The sequence below is a fragment of the Cinclus cinclus genome, chromosome 6 (genome assembly GCF_963662255.1).
Source record: "Cinclus cinclus chromosome 6, bCinCin1.1, whole genome shotgun sequence".
Lineage (NCBI taxonomy): Eukaryota > Metazoa > Chordata > Aves > Passeriformes > Cinclidae > Cinclus > Cinclus cinclus.
In genome coordinates this window covers 14,716,649-14,733,489 of record NC_085051.1, presented here as the reverse complement: position 1 = coordinate 14,733,489, position 16,841 = coordinate 14,716,649, and the positions used below count along the sequence as shown (strand labels likewise).

At 37.6% G+C, this 16,841-nt stretch overlaps 2 protein-coding genes across 4 annotated transcripts in view; both read left to right on the top strand.

Moving 5' to 3' along the window:
- Positions 1-2,184, top strand: part of UEVLD (UEV and lactate/malate dehyrogenase domains) — a 16,273-nt gene extending 14,089 nt beyond the window's left edge. Inside the window, exon 12 of one of the 2 annotated variants that reach the window (XR_009933329.1) lies at positions 2,107-2,181. Coding sequence is in view for 1 of the 2 variants with exons in the window: in XM_062495934.1 (XP_062351918.1) it covers positions 2,107-2,125 (19 nt within the window). In the remaining variant the exon portion in view is untranslated. Of the gene's footprint in view, positions 1-2,106 lie in introns of both variants that reach the window. The other variant, XM_062495934.1, reaches the window with a different exon arrangement.
- TSG101 (tumor susceptibility 101) overlaps positions 1-16,841 on the top strand; it is an 18,174-nt gene extending 1,333 nt beyond the window's left edge. Inside the window, exons 2-10 of one of the 2 annotated variants that reach the window (XM_062495936.1) lie at positions 2,107-2,191; positions 4,039-4,104; positions 4,464-4,627; positions 5,959-6,085; positions 8,243-8,309; positions 9,898-9,989; positions 14,535-14,737; positions 15,690-15,929; positions 16,510-16,841. In XM_062495936.1, the coding sequence (XP_062351920.1) occupies positions 2,107-2,191; positions 4,039-4,104; positions 4,464-4,627; positions 5,959-6,085; positions 8,243-8,309; positions 9,898-9,989; positions 14,535-14,737; positions 15,690-15,929; positions 16,510-16,599 (1,134 nt within the window). In that variant the 3' untranslated portion in view covers positions 16,600-16,841. Of the gene's footprint in view, positions 1-2,106; positions 2,192-4,038; positions 4,105-4,463; positions 4,628-5,958; positions 6,086-8,242; positions 8,310-9,894; positions 9,990-14,534; positions 14,738-15,689; positions 15,930-16,509 lie in introns of both variants that reach the window. The other variant, XM_062495935.1, reaches the window with a different exon arrangement.

The following is a 16,841-nucleotide window of genomic DNA, read 5'->3' as shown; positions in this document are numbered from 1 at the left end:
TTTTCTTTGTTTTAATAGAGATATGAAAATGCTTGCTTAATGTTCAGGTGTTGTGCCTAATTTTTGAAAGCACCCCCAATAACCAAATTTGTGATTTATCAGCCCCATCGTGTACCAGATTCACAGTGTGCCTGCTGAGCAGGCAGGCATTGTTTTACCAGTTCTTGACTCAGCTGACTTGAGATTCTTGTGCCAAAAGTGGAAGTAAAACCTGACTCTGCTTACTTCTTTACTGTAGGGGTGGTGAGGCCCTGGCACAGGTTGCCCAGAGAAGCTGTGGATGCCCCATCCCTGGCAGTGTTCAAGGCCAGGTTGCATGGGGCTCTGGAAGGTGGAAGGTGTCCCTGCCTTGGGCTTGCAATAACGTGATCTTTAAGGTTGCTTCCAACCCAAATTGTTCTCTGGTCCTTGTGCTTTTTAGGAGCTTCTGTTAGCAGAATCCAGTTCTTTTTTTTTTTAACAGTGATTATCCCAATCTTGCTGAGGCTCTATCCTGCACCATCAGGTTTGTTCCTCCTATGAAAAGGCCCCGCCTTTTAAAGGTAGCTGGTGACCTGCTGTTATTTGTCCTGTAGTGACACATGAAGTGGTGTGGGTGTGTGCTGCTAGTCTCTGGCTGGTGTACATGAAAATTCCTCCATCTCCCAGCAGTGCCTGTTCCTGCTTCTGCCAGGTGTTGGGGAGAGAGGGAGGAATGTAGTCAAATGTTAACAAAGCTGTCTCTCTGTCAAGCCCCTGCTGCACACTCCCACTTCTGCCCCCCTTTCACACAGGAGGCTGAGATGCTTTGCTGCTGCCCTCCTACCAAAACATCCAGGGGCTGATTGACCTCTGTTCTGGTGCTTCCCATGCGTACAGGAGTCCCTGCTGGAGGGGTTGCTTTCAATCCCACAGACCAGCATTTTGCAGACAGACCATGTGGCTGTTTTGTCCTTGGTGATTTGAAGATCAGTCACAGCATCACCCGAGGTGCTGGTGCTTCCTGTAGGCTGAGGTGGGAAGTGGCGTAGTGGGTTCATCTCTGCTCAGTAAATCCGAGTTGTCATGCCCAGGAGGAGCATCCTTGTCAATCTCTGGAGGTGACAGGAAGAAGAGTTAATTTCTAAGCTTCACAACTCATGAGTGTTTGTTGGAGCAAAGGTGACCTTTAGCTGTGGCACCAGTTTGCTCATGGACAATGTCTGCATTAATTTGTTCAGATCTTGTTAACATTTGCGTGCTTTGGATGTCAGACATTTCATTGTGCTGGGCCCTTTGTCTTCCTACCCTGGTTCAGTGAAAGGTTGCTGTCTGAGTTCCTTAGGACATCAGGAGATTGTAGTTTTTAAAAATCGTATTAGAATAAAAAAATTGCCTAGGGACTACGTTGCTGGCTTTTCTTTTCAATAGTAGTTATCAGGAGGAATGACCACAAGGCTGAAGAGCTGCACTGTGTGGTGAACCAACTCTCTGTTGCCCAGGAGCTTCTTTGCTGTCTGTGGGTTATAGCTCTGAGACTGGTGTATTCTCTGGTATTGTATCTGTGGTTTACAGGGCATGTGCTGTTACTCCCTGCTCCTGAAAAAAGGAAAGGGGTAAAATCAGTATTACTGCTGATAATATTGTGCCTTGATATGTCTGATTTTTAGCTGGCAAAATACATGTAAATGCTAATCAATGTTTGATAAATAATGGTCTTGCTTTGAAAAGTGCTATGAAATGTATCTGTGTGGTTCAGATCATAGATGAGCTGTTTATCAGAAATATTCAAAACATCACTGTATTTATTTGGAGATTACTTTTTTTTAAAAGATTCACACATATTTATAGGATACACTTGGTTGTGGTAGAACATGAAAGAAAGTGCAATAACTCTTCCCAAATCAACTGGTGCTTAGACCCTTGTTAGGACTTGCCAGCTTGTTAAAGTTCAATTAGTTATGTAGGCAGTGGTCGTTTAAGTAATATGGACAAATAAATTATTATTCAAAACTAAGAGTGGAGAAGAATGTCCATGTATAGATGTAAATTCTCATAAATGCTGTCTATTGTCCAAAATAAAAAAATTAATTAAATTATACTAAAAACTTAGCTTCTGAAATAATTTCTTTCTCTCTTGTTTTCCAGTATAAGTATAGAGACCTAACCATACAGGAGACAACCAGTGTTATTACTCAGTACAAGGACCTCAAACCTGTCATGGATTCTTATGGTTAGTCTGTGCATGAGAAAATTTTTGCTGGTGAATTGTTGAGATGTTAGATGTCTTTGGTAGTTTTTGTGGGCAGAAAAAGAAAATTAACACCAGAAAACATAACCTGAATTTCTATTTTTTGTCTCTGACATCAATACTTCTTTAGAAATACAGACTGGGTAATATAGTAAGGTTACTTTAGGAAATAACCATCTAATGTGCTGAGAAGTGTCACATTTTTCACAGCTTAATTTCCAGTTAATCACTCGCTGATGTCATCAACTGGTATCCTGAGATTGCTGGTATCTTACAAATTCTGCTTTGTGCTATAAAAAGATGTTTTTAAAATTCTGTGTGGGAAGAACTGTAAATCAATGAACAAATGCTTCATTTAAGATCATTGGGGGTAGTCCTAAGAGCATTAAGAAAACAGAGTCAAGTATATGGAAAACTGGCATGAGGGTTTTGTAATGTAAATTATTGATGATGATCACTGTTTGCTAGCTGTTTTAAAGTCTCTTAAGTTAATTTAAATTTAGGTGTTAAATGAAGATGCTATCTAGAGTTTCACAGTGTACAGTGAGCCAGCATAGCTGCTGAGGTCAGCCTTCTTATGGTCACCTTTTTTTAACGGTTACCTGTGGGGATTCCTCTGTGATCTGCTTTTTAAGTTTTATATCTGGATTGAGAAATTGTAGGAAGGGTCATGGACAGGTAAGAGATGAATTCGTTTTGACGTGAGTAGGTGCAAGCCAGCAGCCCTCACGGAAGTAAAAATGCATGCAATGACTGGAGAAACAAAACAGGAGTGAATGGACTGTGGTTGGAATAGCTGCACAGGTTTGCCCAAGATGGTGATTACAATTCCAGATATCCTTGAGCTGTAGCCATTTGTGTTCCCTAATGCTCTTTAAGCTGCCTGGGAGAGGCTAAGCACAGAATCACTTACAGATAATAGATATTATTTGTAGCAGTGACATCAGCTGCAAAAAAGTGATTACATTGTTGATGAGACAGTTTTCAAGTTCATATTAATAATGAAATATATACCCTCACTGAGATCCCAGCATGTTCTACCTGTCTTTGCAGAAGAATATCAGAACCACAATAATTGTGCACAGTAACCTACATTTGGATTATGGCTAGAAATTTTCAGGAGGAATTAAGAAGATAATAGCTTCCTCAACAGAAGCTGGTTTATTCAGCCAAGAATAATGTATTGGGTTAAAAGTATGAGAAAACTAAGTACAGTAACTCAGTAAATGCATGTCAGAGTTCTTGTGTAATTTGTGGCTAAGATTTGATGGAGTCAAGCACTCTTTCTTCCTCTTCAGTGTGTTACTGTTTGGTTAAATTACCTTTACTGATTCTGTAATAAATGCCTGTGACCCAGGAGTTTTCAGTATTCTTGCTGACCTGTTGTTTTGGGGTTTTTTTTTGTTTTTTTTTTTTTTTTTTGAAGAAAGTATAAGGAATTATTTTATAAATCTCAGATGACAGTTATTTTTTAAATCAAGTTTGATTTCAGATTGTCTTTGCAGTAATGTGCATTACTTGCAGTTTGCAAGGTTCCAACATTTTACTTGGTCACTGAATGAGGAAATGGTTTTATTTGTAGAGAAGGAAGTTTGACAATGATTAGTTATTAATTCCTCAGAAGTGTGTTATTCATAAGGAGTTACCTGACACTGGACAGTCATTTGCTAATCCATAAATGTTCAAGAGCTGAGCCTTTCAGGTTCAGTTTATATTTATATGTATGTAACTTGTGAAAACTTACACCAGTAAATAAATGGGGAATAACCTGAATCAAGATTAACGTAACCAATATGTTTATTTTAAAAGGATTGTTTGTTCTCTTTCAGTTTTTAATGATGGTTCATCCAGGGAGTTGATGAGCCTCAGTGGAACCATTCCTGTGCCTTACAGAGGTATGTATGTATTGTAATCATCATCATCCCCATCAGCTGCATGAGGGTTGCAGACCATTTCTTGCTGCAGCTGACAATAATTCAAAATAGAGTCTTAAAATGTTGCATTAAAGAACAAATGTGATTGTGTATTAGTGGTGAATGATAATTTTGAATCAAAGTTAAATTGTTCTTAAAAATGTTGAGTTTGTGGCCACAGTGTTACCTGTTCATAGAATGTTGTTAGTAGGTTTTGGCTCTAGCTTCTGACTTTGTACAGTTGAGTTTACTGGGTTTAGGAGTTTTTTGTGAATCTAAATACAGGAGGACAGCTGAAGAATTGAAGTAACTTCTAATATATTTCAAAATATCTTTTCTAGGTAACACATACAATATCCCAATTTGCTTGTGGCTGCTGGACACCTACCCTTTCAACCCCCCAATTTGTTTTGTTAAACCCACTAGCTCTATGACAATAAAAACTGGGAAGCATGTTGATGCAAATGGAAAGATATACCTTCCCTACCTGCATGAGTGGAAATATGTAAGTATAGGGAACTTGAAATTCTCAAACTGCTCATTCTACATTCCTCAAGGTAGTTATATTGTTTTTAGTAACAACCATAGTCTTTATTAGAGATCCTAAATATTTTTTAAAATAAAATCAACTGTTTGTTTTTTGGAAAGTTTTAAAGTTCAGGATGTTGCATTCTGTGTTCTGGTTATTTAACGTAATTAATTGTATCTTCATTTACAACTTGTCTGATTAAACAGTGCAGCTTAAGGTGTCCTCTCCCCTGGCAAGAGAGTCATGTGAAGATTTGTGAGATAAGAATATTTACAAAGGGGAAATTACAAATTTACTTAAAACATCTCTGTGACTAAAATGGATTTTTACAAGCTTTGGACTTCTTTATGTATTCCTGGAGCCTCATGCATATGGATATATTTGCTTTACCAATAAATAGAGGCATTGAGCAGTGCAGGCCTCACAGAAGTTTTGGTCAAAACATGGACTTATAAAGAAGATAAACTGCGTTGACAAGATTAGAAAAATGATACAAGATGCATGGTTCTGTAAAAAGCGATTAACAGAAGTACATTTATTAAGGATGTGTGGTAGTTCAGTGCTCTAATAGTAATAGTGGAAAAAGACTGTCCAGGTCAGGTGTTGTACAAAGCAAGAGGATCATGTAAGGTACAACTGATACAGAAATCTTTCTGTTTGAGAGGTTGGTAAAAATAAGTGTATTACAGAACTAAGTAAACTTGAAATTGGGGTGTTTAATCCAGTGCTGCATTCATGATGCTTGTTCTTATTTTTGCAAAGTGAAGTCATGCCTATATTAAGTAGTTACAAACAGAGAAGCCTGGTTCAACTGTATTTAAAGGAGGTTTGTGCCAATCCTTAGTGGGTTAGAATATTTTTTTCTGTTGAGACGTTCTGTCTCAGAGCCAAAACTCTGGTGTATGAAATTGAAATGTCTAAAAAACTTGGGGATCTGTATGTTTTTCATGTTGGGGATGGATTTAATTTTTTAAGTAGTATTATAATTCATCATTGAGCATTTATACCCAGTCTTTTGTTGTCCTGCAGTTGATAAGGAACAATGTATTACCCAGTTTGTTCTGGGTGTGTTTTGCTATATGGTTTTGAGTACAAGCTGACTGGATTTGGTATGTGTAATAGAATCCAGAAAGGAAGTTCATGATGCACATATGTATACAGATAGAGATACACATTTTAAGAAAATTTAAACCCACAAATAAAAGGAATGCTCTTGAGAGCTGATGGAGCCGCATCCTATTGTTGCTATAGGCAGCTAAACTCCCTGTTAGCAAAATGAACAACTTGTGATTTGCTTTCCCTCCCAGCCCCAGTCAGACTTGTTGGAGCTGATCCAGGTGATGATTGTTGTGTTTGGAGAGGAACCTCCAGTGTTTTCTAGGCCTACTGCTTCCTCCAGCTACCCCCCATACCAGGCAACAGGCCCACCAACCAGTAAGTGCTCATCACCACTGATTTCTGCAAATAGCCATGCTCATATTTCAGAGGGATTGTTGCACAGTTTGCCCACAAATATTGCAGTTTACTTTTTATATTGCTGGCTAATGAATTCACCTGGTCTGTACCTGACCTCGTTGGACTCAATGATCTTAAGGTCTTTTCCAACTCAAAAGGTTCTGTGAGTCTAAGAATTCATGTGGGGTTTTGGAGGGGAAAAATCAAATTTCTACTACAACACAGCAAAACCCAGACAAAAACAGAATACACTCAAACGCCCCCAAGCTCCTCAAAATAACCAGTGTCCTGTCAACATTCCAAGATAGATTTAAAAAGAGATTATTCAAATAACTTTGTATCTCAATTATTTTTATTCTAATATTGCAAGCCCATCTTTTAAGTATCCTGCAAGCGTTGTTTTCATAAGCACAAACGTGCCTACAGCTTGTGTTTCCTATGCCCACACTCCTGTTTGTGTGGTTTATTTTTTTTATTTTTTTTTTCAGATTGCTGGCTGAATATTAAAAAAAAACCCTGATGTGATTTTTTTGTTGTTGTTTGTTCTGTATTGGTGTTCTTGCTTGGTACTCATTTTCTTGCAAAAATCCTCAAGATTTTAAAATCATTTCTTTATTTAAACTTCTGAAGGCATCTTAATTTAAAGACTGGAGATAGGTAGGTGGGGGAAAAAGAGGAAGTGGGAAACAGAAAATCCTAGAAATTCTTCCAGGAGGAGACTCTCTCTTGGGTGGGAAAAAGCCAAGAAAACAGTATCAAGGGCCTCCTCAAGTCAAAGACTGGGACAGTAGGGAAGGGGGAACAGTTTAGCTGGAGATTATTTATTTAATAATGTTATAACAGTTCCACATGAATTTAATGGCACAGTAGCTATATTTGGGGTTATGTATTTTTGTCAGGTTTTTAAGGCTGTGTCCATTTTCTATTGAAATATGGCTTTTACTTGATCACAGTGTTACGTTTGTAAAGCTGAGGAGCTATTCATTGCCACTTCCAGCAGAACCCATTTTTAGCAAGGTTTTAGGCTCTTCTCTGTGAGAGAATGGATAGCAAACATACATGGGACCATTAGGAATAATTGACTAAAGGCAGGTGTTAGGGGCTTTTCAGCTTGTCTGTGGCTACCCTGCTTGTGAGAGCTCCACAGGATTGGATTGTCCTGATTTTCCAGAGCAGTGGGGTTCAGTATAAGTGCAGTTTTAGCAGAGGCTGTGACTTATGCCTTAAGGACAAACCTTCAGTGAACCACATTTGATTACTCTTTTAGTCACTCAAAGATTAAGTTCTTTGAATTACTATTTTGAATTGAATTTAGCTGAAGTACTATGAATTACTTCATAGCTGAAGTAATTTTAGTGAAAATGTTTCAGGATTTTGAAATTTTAATAGCTACTTAGTTTTACTAGTGTAATCAGACTTTCCTTATTTTACTGACATTTAGGGTTTGGGTTTTTTCACGTTATAGACATGTTGTTTAAGAAGAAATTAAGTCCTTAGACAAAAATTTTAATCATTTGAAAGCACTAAAGGGTGGAAGTAACTCTTAAAAAAGTTACTTGATTAAATATTCCTAAAGTTTGCTACAAACGTAGAATAAATATGTCCAAAACATTATTTTGCCAGGTCTTCAAGAAAGATCTTAAACTTGCTAAGACTATTTAGACATTTATATGTGCTGATAACAAATTTTTAAATACAACTTTTAAACAGCAGAAATTACTCGAATAAGGACATGGTTAGATCATTAAACAGCTAATCAGCTACTCTGAAGTTACTTAAATTATGCACTTGTTATTTAGTGAGTAGAGATCACTGGCTAGAAAGGTTAAATCCTTTTTTTCAGCTATTACATAAAAAATGGAGATAGCTCTTCAGGTGGGTCATCTTTAATACCATGTTTTGGGGTTTTTTTTCTGAGTACCCTACCTGCAGATTCTTTTTTTTTTTTCTTAGTACACCTATTTGTTATGCATTTTTAAATCAATACCTGTTTTTATCCATACAGTGAGTACTTTAATGATTAAGAAAAAATCAGTATAACAATAAGGTTATTTTTATATATGAGGAAGAACTTCTTTACACTGAGGGTTTTAACTTCTGAAATGTAAAAATACACAAAATTCTTGTTTTATTTAGCTTCCTATGTGCCAGGAATTCCAGGGGGAATATCTCCCTATCCACCATCAAGCACTCCAAACCCAAGGTAAGAGCCCCTTTATCATCATTTACCTGATAGTTTCACTGAATAGTGTCTAATCATAATTGTATTTTCTTGTGGTGTATTTGTTGTATAATTATTCATGTTAGCAGGGTTTGTTAAAAGTGAGGGCTGAATTCTTGTCAGTAGCCAAAATTGGAAGAAGGTTTAGCTTTGTTAGTGTTTCTTCAAATAAAATATATGTGGGTGTGATAAAAGATTTTAGGTAATTTCAACCTAACTCCCAGCTGTTATCTTCCTTCATATGTTTTTATGAGGTTGATATGTTTACATTACATAGAAAAAAATGTACCCCTGAAAGTTGAGATTTTATTAGGATCTCAAAAATTGAACAAAACATTGCTGGGTTAATACAAACTTTGACTCCAGCATGAGTGTGGACTTAGAGCACTCCAAGGGAATTTGAAGAACATGAAGTTACTTCAAAAACTTTTTATTAATATTAATTAAGATTTTTTTCTACATAATAGTTGGGAATAAAGCACTTCCAGAAGACTTGCAGATCTGCCTTATTAAATAGTGAGATGTTGACTACTGCCTCCTAGTGTGCAGTTATATTTTTTACATCATCATTAATTGTTTTTATTATTAATATCTTTATGTCCTGATTTTGTGGTAGGAACATAGGAGATGTTAGTGTAATATGGAATATTTTTATTAAAAACAAAATTAAAATGTAAAAACCTGGGAGGACTGGGGAGGGGAGTATTATGTTTTAGAAGGAAAAAAGTAAGGATTTCTTTAAATTCTTACAACATGTTTTTTCCTCCTAAATATGCTTGTTTAAAGTGCTCTTAATGTTTATACAAAAGTAATAGAAGAAATGTTTTTAACATTTATAATTTATGAATTAATAGGAAGGTTTTAAGAACTATTAAACTTGCAGTTACCTGAAGAATATGCTTATTTTATATTTTGCAGAGGGTTTTGGACCATTTTTTTTAATTATTACTTGAGTTAATGCTCTGCTGCATGCAGGTGTTTGTCAGTCTAGTACTGACTAATTTGTGACCTTGTTTTAGTTAATAGCAAAAGTATTTTAGAAGGGTGTAGACTGTCACATGTCATCTCATAATTGTTTCAGTGAGCAAATGAATACTTTTGCTTTCTTTATCCTTCAGAGCAGGACTGAGAATTTCTGGGGAGTTTGTTTCACCTCGCAACCATATTTTGAATTTTTGGTTTGCATAACACAGTTCATCAGGCATTTCCTTAACTGTTCTTATATTAAAAATTATTATTTTGAAATTGTTGTGTGGGAGTTTGTAGCTAGAATAATTACTTTTGGATACTTGTGGGTTTTCATATAGCAAACCTGAGAGATTCAGGGGAATTTGTTATCCAAATGTTGACCAGGCAATAACTAGATAGGGTTTCAAATAGAATGGTATCTTAAATAGTACCAGAAATACCAGTTGTGAAAGATCTTAATGTGAACAGGGGAAAGGCCTGCAATTTTAACATTTTATTATGTAAATGAATGTTCAACATAGTGGCAATAAAGATAATTTAGGTGGGTGATATTATACTAATAGTTGCATAACATGAGTGTATCTTTCTTTTTCCAAAGCAGCTACCCAAACTATCCTTATCCAGGTGGTGTTCCCTTTCCAGCAACCACTAGTGTTCAGTACTACCCTTCTCAGCCTCCTGTCACCACTGTTGGTGAGTACCTTGGAAAGGGTTTCTCTAAAGTAAAGCTTCTCTATACAACTGATACATAAAGAAATGAATTGGAAAAAGGAATGTGTTGTTCTTGCTCTGAACTTCTAAAGTATCGATCTTTAAAATTTATTCAAAGGAAGAAAAAATACATTTTGTTCACCTCTTCAGTCAGGAATCCGATAAATTGCTGGGTTTATGCAATACGCTGTGTGAATATTTTGAAGAGCACTACATGTAACTATATGGGGTTTTCTTCACCCTTTAACCACAGGTGACTTTTGATTGTCTGCATTGCTCTGTTTGTGGTTTAGAAAAATACTTTTATCGTCGTTTAAACATCTGATGGACTCTATCCTTTCTTTCCTCCCAAAATAGTAACTTTCTAAAGTAGCAGTTTGGCATGAGCTTCATTTTTAGTGAGTTCCTTCTCCAGCCTCTTCCCTGTTGCTTCTTACTGATCTCTCCTTGTCACTTCCTCCTTTGTTCCCTTCAGCATCAGAAGTTAGGGTATCGACCTGTGTCTTTTCCCAGTCTGCTGCTCTGTGGCCCTTGCTTTCCACCCTGCCCCTCGCTTCTGGTGTGTGTGTAGAAGACTGGGAAGCAGTGTGATAAATGTCATCTAGTTCAGTGGGAAGCTGGTGCAGTAACTTTCCAGCTGGCTGATGGTCCTTTTGGCACAGTGAGGGTGAGGATGTAGATTCTGTTATGATGTTGTTCACATTAGCAATCCATTGTAGACTCCTGAGCCCCATAATTTAGAAGTGCATCCATAGGTTCTTCATTTAATGAGTGAACCCCTAGTTATTTATGGAGTGGCCTGGGTTAGAGTCATAGACTGTCTTTTCTTTCCAGAGCTGTGTGTATTTTGTGATTTTCCTTCACATACATGGGGACAAGGCAAGGGAAGAGAGATGCTTCTACTTTACTCTTACTAAAATATCTGAGGAGTTCTGTTACTACAGAATTTGAAAGCAGCAGTAAGTTGTATGTTGTGTTTTTCTTGTGCCTGAGCCTGTCTTTTGTGTCCAAGTTCTTTCAGCCTTTTCAGTTAAGAAAGTATTTTCTGAACATTCTTGGCTGCTTCAGTGGTCCCCTCCACTCTGAGGTGATGTGAGTCTGTTGTGCACAGTGCAAGGAAGCTGCAGTCACACTCAAGTACCTCAGCTTGTGTCCTGGAGAATTAATGGTCTCTCCATTGTCTCTCCTGTAGGGAGCTGATAGGGCAAGTTGGCTTTCTGCAGTGTCTTTCTCAAACAAATCCAGTTCTGCCTTTTATGTAGCAGAGTATTAATTTAAAATAGAAATATTTTCTGTTTAATTTCTTTCCTTCATTTTCATCCCCACTGAAAATGAATAGAGGTGCAGTATCTGCCAAAGATAAAAGACACTTCCAGTCCTGAGGTAGATCATCTGTGATACCATGTAGTCATGTTGTAATGCCAGGTTTCATAGTGACAATTGAACATTACACTGACTCGTTTGCTGCAGCTAGGTAAAAGCCTTACACCTGGTTTACATGGCTTATCTCTTGTGCCAGATGAAATGCAAACACATCTCTTTAATCATCCACTACAGTTAAAATACTTTGAGGTGTTTTCGTTGTGTTTGTTTTGTTGAGTGTTTTTTTTACAGTCCAGTATTCTTTTTTCCTTTCAACTGAAAACATTTCTTTCCTGTACAATTTGTTTGGCTGTGGTTTATTGTGGTAGTTTATTTAGGACCATATCAGTTGTTACAGCTTCAGAGTTTTGTGTGGGTGGTGGTGGTGGTTTCCTATAGTGAGCCTAGTTTTAGTTGAATGAAGATGTTCATGCAAAGTAGCTCAAGTTTTTCACAATCACTGGTTTTTCAAATAGTCCTTAAGGTTTTTTTCTTTCTGTTCATTAATCTTCTTTCTGTTCATCTGCCGTTAATTACTTTTCTGATGCAGTCACTGGTTTGATGATTCTGTAAGGTCACTTCTGAAACCGGACTCTGCCTAGTAAAGGTTAAAGGTTTCAGAGTTCTGTGGATTTAGTGACCATGTGCCATGAAATCTTCCCCAAGCTGGGCTAATTATGGAAGTGACAGAAGATGCTACGGGTTCATGCTCTATAAGAAGATACGTTGATTGAGCTGTATTAAAATGATGCTTTTTATGTTCAAAGACCTCTGCCCTATCTGGTGGCATTTCTGTGTGAACTTTCATTGTGTTAGGTGTATTGAGATGATTTTTTTTCCTCTGTTAAAGTGAACCTTGCATAAAAACTCCCAGAGTGAGGGATGTCAGGGGAAAAGAAAGTAAGCACAGGTTTTACTGATACTGGTTCTGGCTGATTCTTTGTGTTAGAGTCTAGTTCATTATTAAATAATAATTGTAGCTGTTTTTTGAAGGGAAATCAGGCCTTTTTAATTGGGAACAACTGTCTGCCTTAATCAGGAAGTCCTGTTCAGTGTATAAACTCTGTCCTAGGTAGTTTGACTGACTTGGTGTAAGTTTTACTTCACAGTGTTGAAAGTGCTGTTGTTTTATTTTCCTTTTCGCAGGAAGCAGCAATGATGGATTCCTGAGTTTGTGTATATGGTGCTATTTGACAACTTAAGTTGCTGTTAACTACTGTTGTTCTGTTGTCTGTTAACTACTTCTAGTAGTTAACCAAATTTTGCAAATTATCTTGTTGACTGGCAACAGGGTGAGTTTTTTAGGCCAGAACTGTAAAATCAGATTAAATGTTGGGACATGGATATTTTCTTAAGTCTGTCTTTGCACTGGTTGTTCAATAATTCAATCTCTTTATTTTTCAGTGGTAATTTGCTTATTTTTTAGAGAAAGAGCACATATTCTGGTGCAACGTATATGTATGCAAAGTGCTCACAATAGTAATCAAAATTTATGCTTTCTGTATTTTAGAAGGCTTTGGTGGATTTGTAAGCTTCTTCAATGTGCTTCTTCTCCTAGTTGCTGTCATTCATTTGCATAGCTTTATTTTTCTACAGTTATGGTTTTGTATAGGTTTTGTGGACAGGAACAGAGTAAAAAAAGGAATAGATACAAATTTATGCAGTCTTGTTTTTATAGGAGAAGTAAAAAAAAACCTTCAATTGTACGAGATTCATGTGAGCAGTGATGAGTATTCTTTTCATTTTGTTGTTTTTTAAAATCTAGAGCACTGGAAAATGTGATGTGCATAGTGCTGTAGCAGCTTTAGGGTTTTGACAGCTGTGTCTCTGGATAAAAAGATACTCTGGTAAAAATTCTTGCTTATTTTCTTTGCAGTTATAGAATTTCAAATCTCTCTGTGTTTCATTCATAGTAGTTGTGAAGTTTAGGCACAAAAGCTGCGGTAGTTCTTGCTTTGTTACAATCCAGTTGAAATGTCACTGATCTGGAAGGTGTGAAGTGGTTTGTGATAAATATCACCAGTAGCCACCACTTCACATTTGCTGGAGCACTCCGAGTTTCCTGGTCTGGAGACACAGTGCACTTCTTGTGACAGACACAAAGTACTTACCTTTCCATTTAAAAGTGTGTTACTGACAGACTCATGAAATTATCCTTGAAAGGCTGATTTGCAAAAGCGTACTCAGGTCTCCTGCCCCTTGTGCTCACTTGCCCATAGGGATGCACTGTTTTTGACCCTGGAGGATCCTTGGATATTCACCTGCTCTCTTGGACCCCTCTTCTCTCTATGGTAAATTCCCATGGAATTCTTCCAAGAAGGTCTGTGAAGAGGCCAAAGTTAGCTCTCATGAAGTTAAAGGGTTGCAGTCTTACTCATTGCCCTGCTTTCTACTTGTGGGATGCAGAAATCCATGATCTCGTGGTCACTGTAACCAAGGCTGCCCCAACCTTCACATCTTCAAACAGACGTTCCCTGTTAGTTTTACAAGGTCCAGCAGCACATCTTTCCTCCTTGGCTGCATGTGTATCAGAAAGTTATTGTCAGTGCTTTCCAGGAATCCCCTGGATTGTGTGTTCCTGGCTGTGTTGTCCCTCCAGCAGGTGTCAAGGACATTTCCCATGAGAGCCTGGGCTGTATGCCCTTCCTGGAATTATACCCATTTGAGCTGCATGGGTGGTCTCTGTAACTCTCCCTCTGTCTTTCCTAGTTTGAAACTTTCCTTACCAGGCAGGCAATTCTAAGAAAGAAAAACCTAAAAAAACCCCAAACTAATACCAGTAGTAGGTAAATTAATTGTCTCGAGCCAGCTGTTACATTAATTGTGGTTAAATGCATCTAGCCATTAACTCTTGTTCTTCTTTAAATGGTCTCAGGCTAGTAACATTTATGGACTTCAGAGGAAATGGCCCCCCCATTTTTAAAATAAAAAAGAGGGTGGATGTGGGAATAGCAAAGTGAATGAACAGATGCATACTCTTAAATTTACTTGTGTCTATCCTGATGTATGTTATCTCCCTGTGGTCTCCTTGCTGCTCCTGGAAATTATTACAGAGAGCAGCTTATTTTACTGTCTCACATTGCTGAAGTACATAGAGCAACTTGGCCACTTGCTGCTCCACGTGGCTTTACACTGCAGCCCAGCACTAATCTCATGCTTGTGCAGGGCCCAGCAGGGATGGCACCATCAGCGAGGACACCATCCGCGCGTCCCTCATCTCGGCCGTCAGTGACAAACTGAGGTGGCGGATGAAGGAGGAGATGGATCGCGCACAAGCGGAGCTCAACGCCCTCAAACGCACAGAGGAGGACCTGAAGAAAGGGCACCAGAAACTGGAAGAGATGGTGACTCGCCTGGATCAGGAAGTGGTAAGCTGAGAGGAGTCACTGCTCCCCACATGAGTATTCCTAGTGCTGAACAGGTGGTGATTAATTAATCATTAAGCATTAAGCATTATAGAAATAACAAAGCTTCCAGGGCATTGTGCTTCTCCTTCGCAGCTGAGGGCTTGTGCTCAGACTAGTCAGAAGCTAGTCAGAAATAGCAGTGACCGTGAGATGCAGTGTTCTGCATGTGTCTTACCAATGTCATTGCTCAGTAGTAAAGGAACAGTATTATTTTTCCCTGTTCTTCCTGGGGAAGGTGTTAGTGTTCTGCGATTATTTCATATTTGCATCTCAGTTTCTTGATAATAATGTAACAGCAGCACTGGAGAATGTTTTAGAGCCTCAGTGCAGAGAACACTGATTTTGGTCACAGCCTCCTTGTATGACTTCCCCTTTTCCAGAAGTCTCTCCTGCTCACAGTATGCTCAGAAATTCCTGCAGTTTTTCATTAAGGCATCTTCCACTTAGTCCTTGCATCCTCCCTACACTGCTGCTTGGGAGTAAGGTTTTGGGATTGATGAATTTTCTGAAACCAGCTCAGTGTTTAGATGCGGTTTAAAAAAAATATTAGAAATTATTAATTGGACTAGAGAACTGGGGATACCACATTCTAAAGAAAATAATTGCTTTGGCTTTGCTTTTACTGTCTTTAGCTAGTTTAAATTTTTAGTTTTCCTAATGTGCCAACTCGGAAGTACTTGGAATGTTGGCATGCCTTCTCTACAGTTATAAATGGGTAATGGATTGACTTTATCTAAAGCACATGTCACTTTTTTAAAAGAATCTGAAATCTACAGATTGATAGCTCTTTCTTTTGTAAAAATATTAATAGAGATAAGCAAACAAGATACAGAATTAACTGGTATGTCTAAAAAATCTTATAACTAGACAATTGTGTCACAAGAAGATAAATAAGCATCTTAATTGTTTTTAGGCTGAAGTTGACAAGAACATTGAACTTCTCAAAAAGAAGGATGAGGAGCTCAGTTCTGCCTTAGAGAAAATGGAAAGTCAGTCAGAAAATAATGACATAGATGAAGTTATAATTCCTACAGCACCACTTTACAAGCAGATCCTGAACTTATATGCAGAGGAAAATGCAATTGAAGACACCATCTTCTACCTTGGGGAAGCATTGAGACGTGGAGTGATAGATTTAGATGTCTTTTTAAAGGTAAGTGTCTTGGGATGTTTTTAAGATGTGCATTTTAAATGTGTTTACTTTGGTAATGTTCATGATCTCTTCACAGAAGAGGATCCTATAGGAACAGAAATATTTATACATTCAAGCAGAAGTTTTAGAAAGTAATTTCAGAATTTAAAGACCAATTTTACAAGCATTATAGACAGAAGGCCATATTGTTTCCTTCTTGTGTAGACCGTGCAAGTTCTGTTTATCTACTGTTAGAAGAACCATTCTCTGCCCCAGGGGAAGTGCATTAGTCTGATTTCACCTTATGGGAGTGCATATTATTACTTTGATAAGAACATTTGTGGAGTTAACAATTAATAGTTATTATAATTTAATGAACTTGTTAATAATTTAAAATAACAAAAATTACTGTAGTAATTAAAACACCTGCCAGTCATTGTAAGCCCAAAAAAATGCCATTCGGTAGAATGAATTTAGCATTTCCAAAAAACTGACATCCCATCTGGGTCACAGAATGCACCATACTTTGAGCATGTGTATTGCAGTATTAAGTTTCTCTCAGAACTTTACCCATAGCCAGCTCTTGTTTGTCTTTCTGCAGCATGTTCGTCTCCTGTCTCGCAAGCAGTTCCAGCTGAGGGCATTGATGCAGAAAGCAAGGAAGACTGCTGGGCTCAGTGATCTCTACTAAATTCCCAGACTTTACCTGGGAAGTTAGATTTCCTTGTGAAGCAGCCATTCTCTTGATCTTTCTCTTAATCAGTAGGTGCCCAGAGTAAGTTATTACATCATCCAAGTGTAAGATATTTTGAATCAATAATATATTTTCTTTTTGGTAAAGACTAGCTTTTATTAATGCACTTTCTATCTCCTGTAATCTTTGTGCTGGTGGACTTAACGCTGAATAAAACTTGTTGCATATTTTCTTCCTCT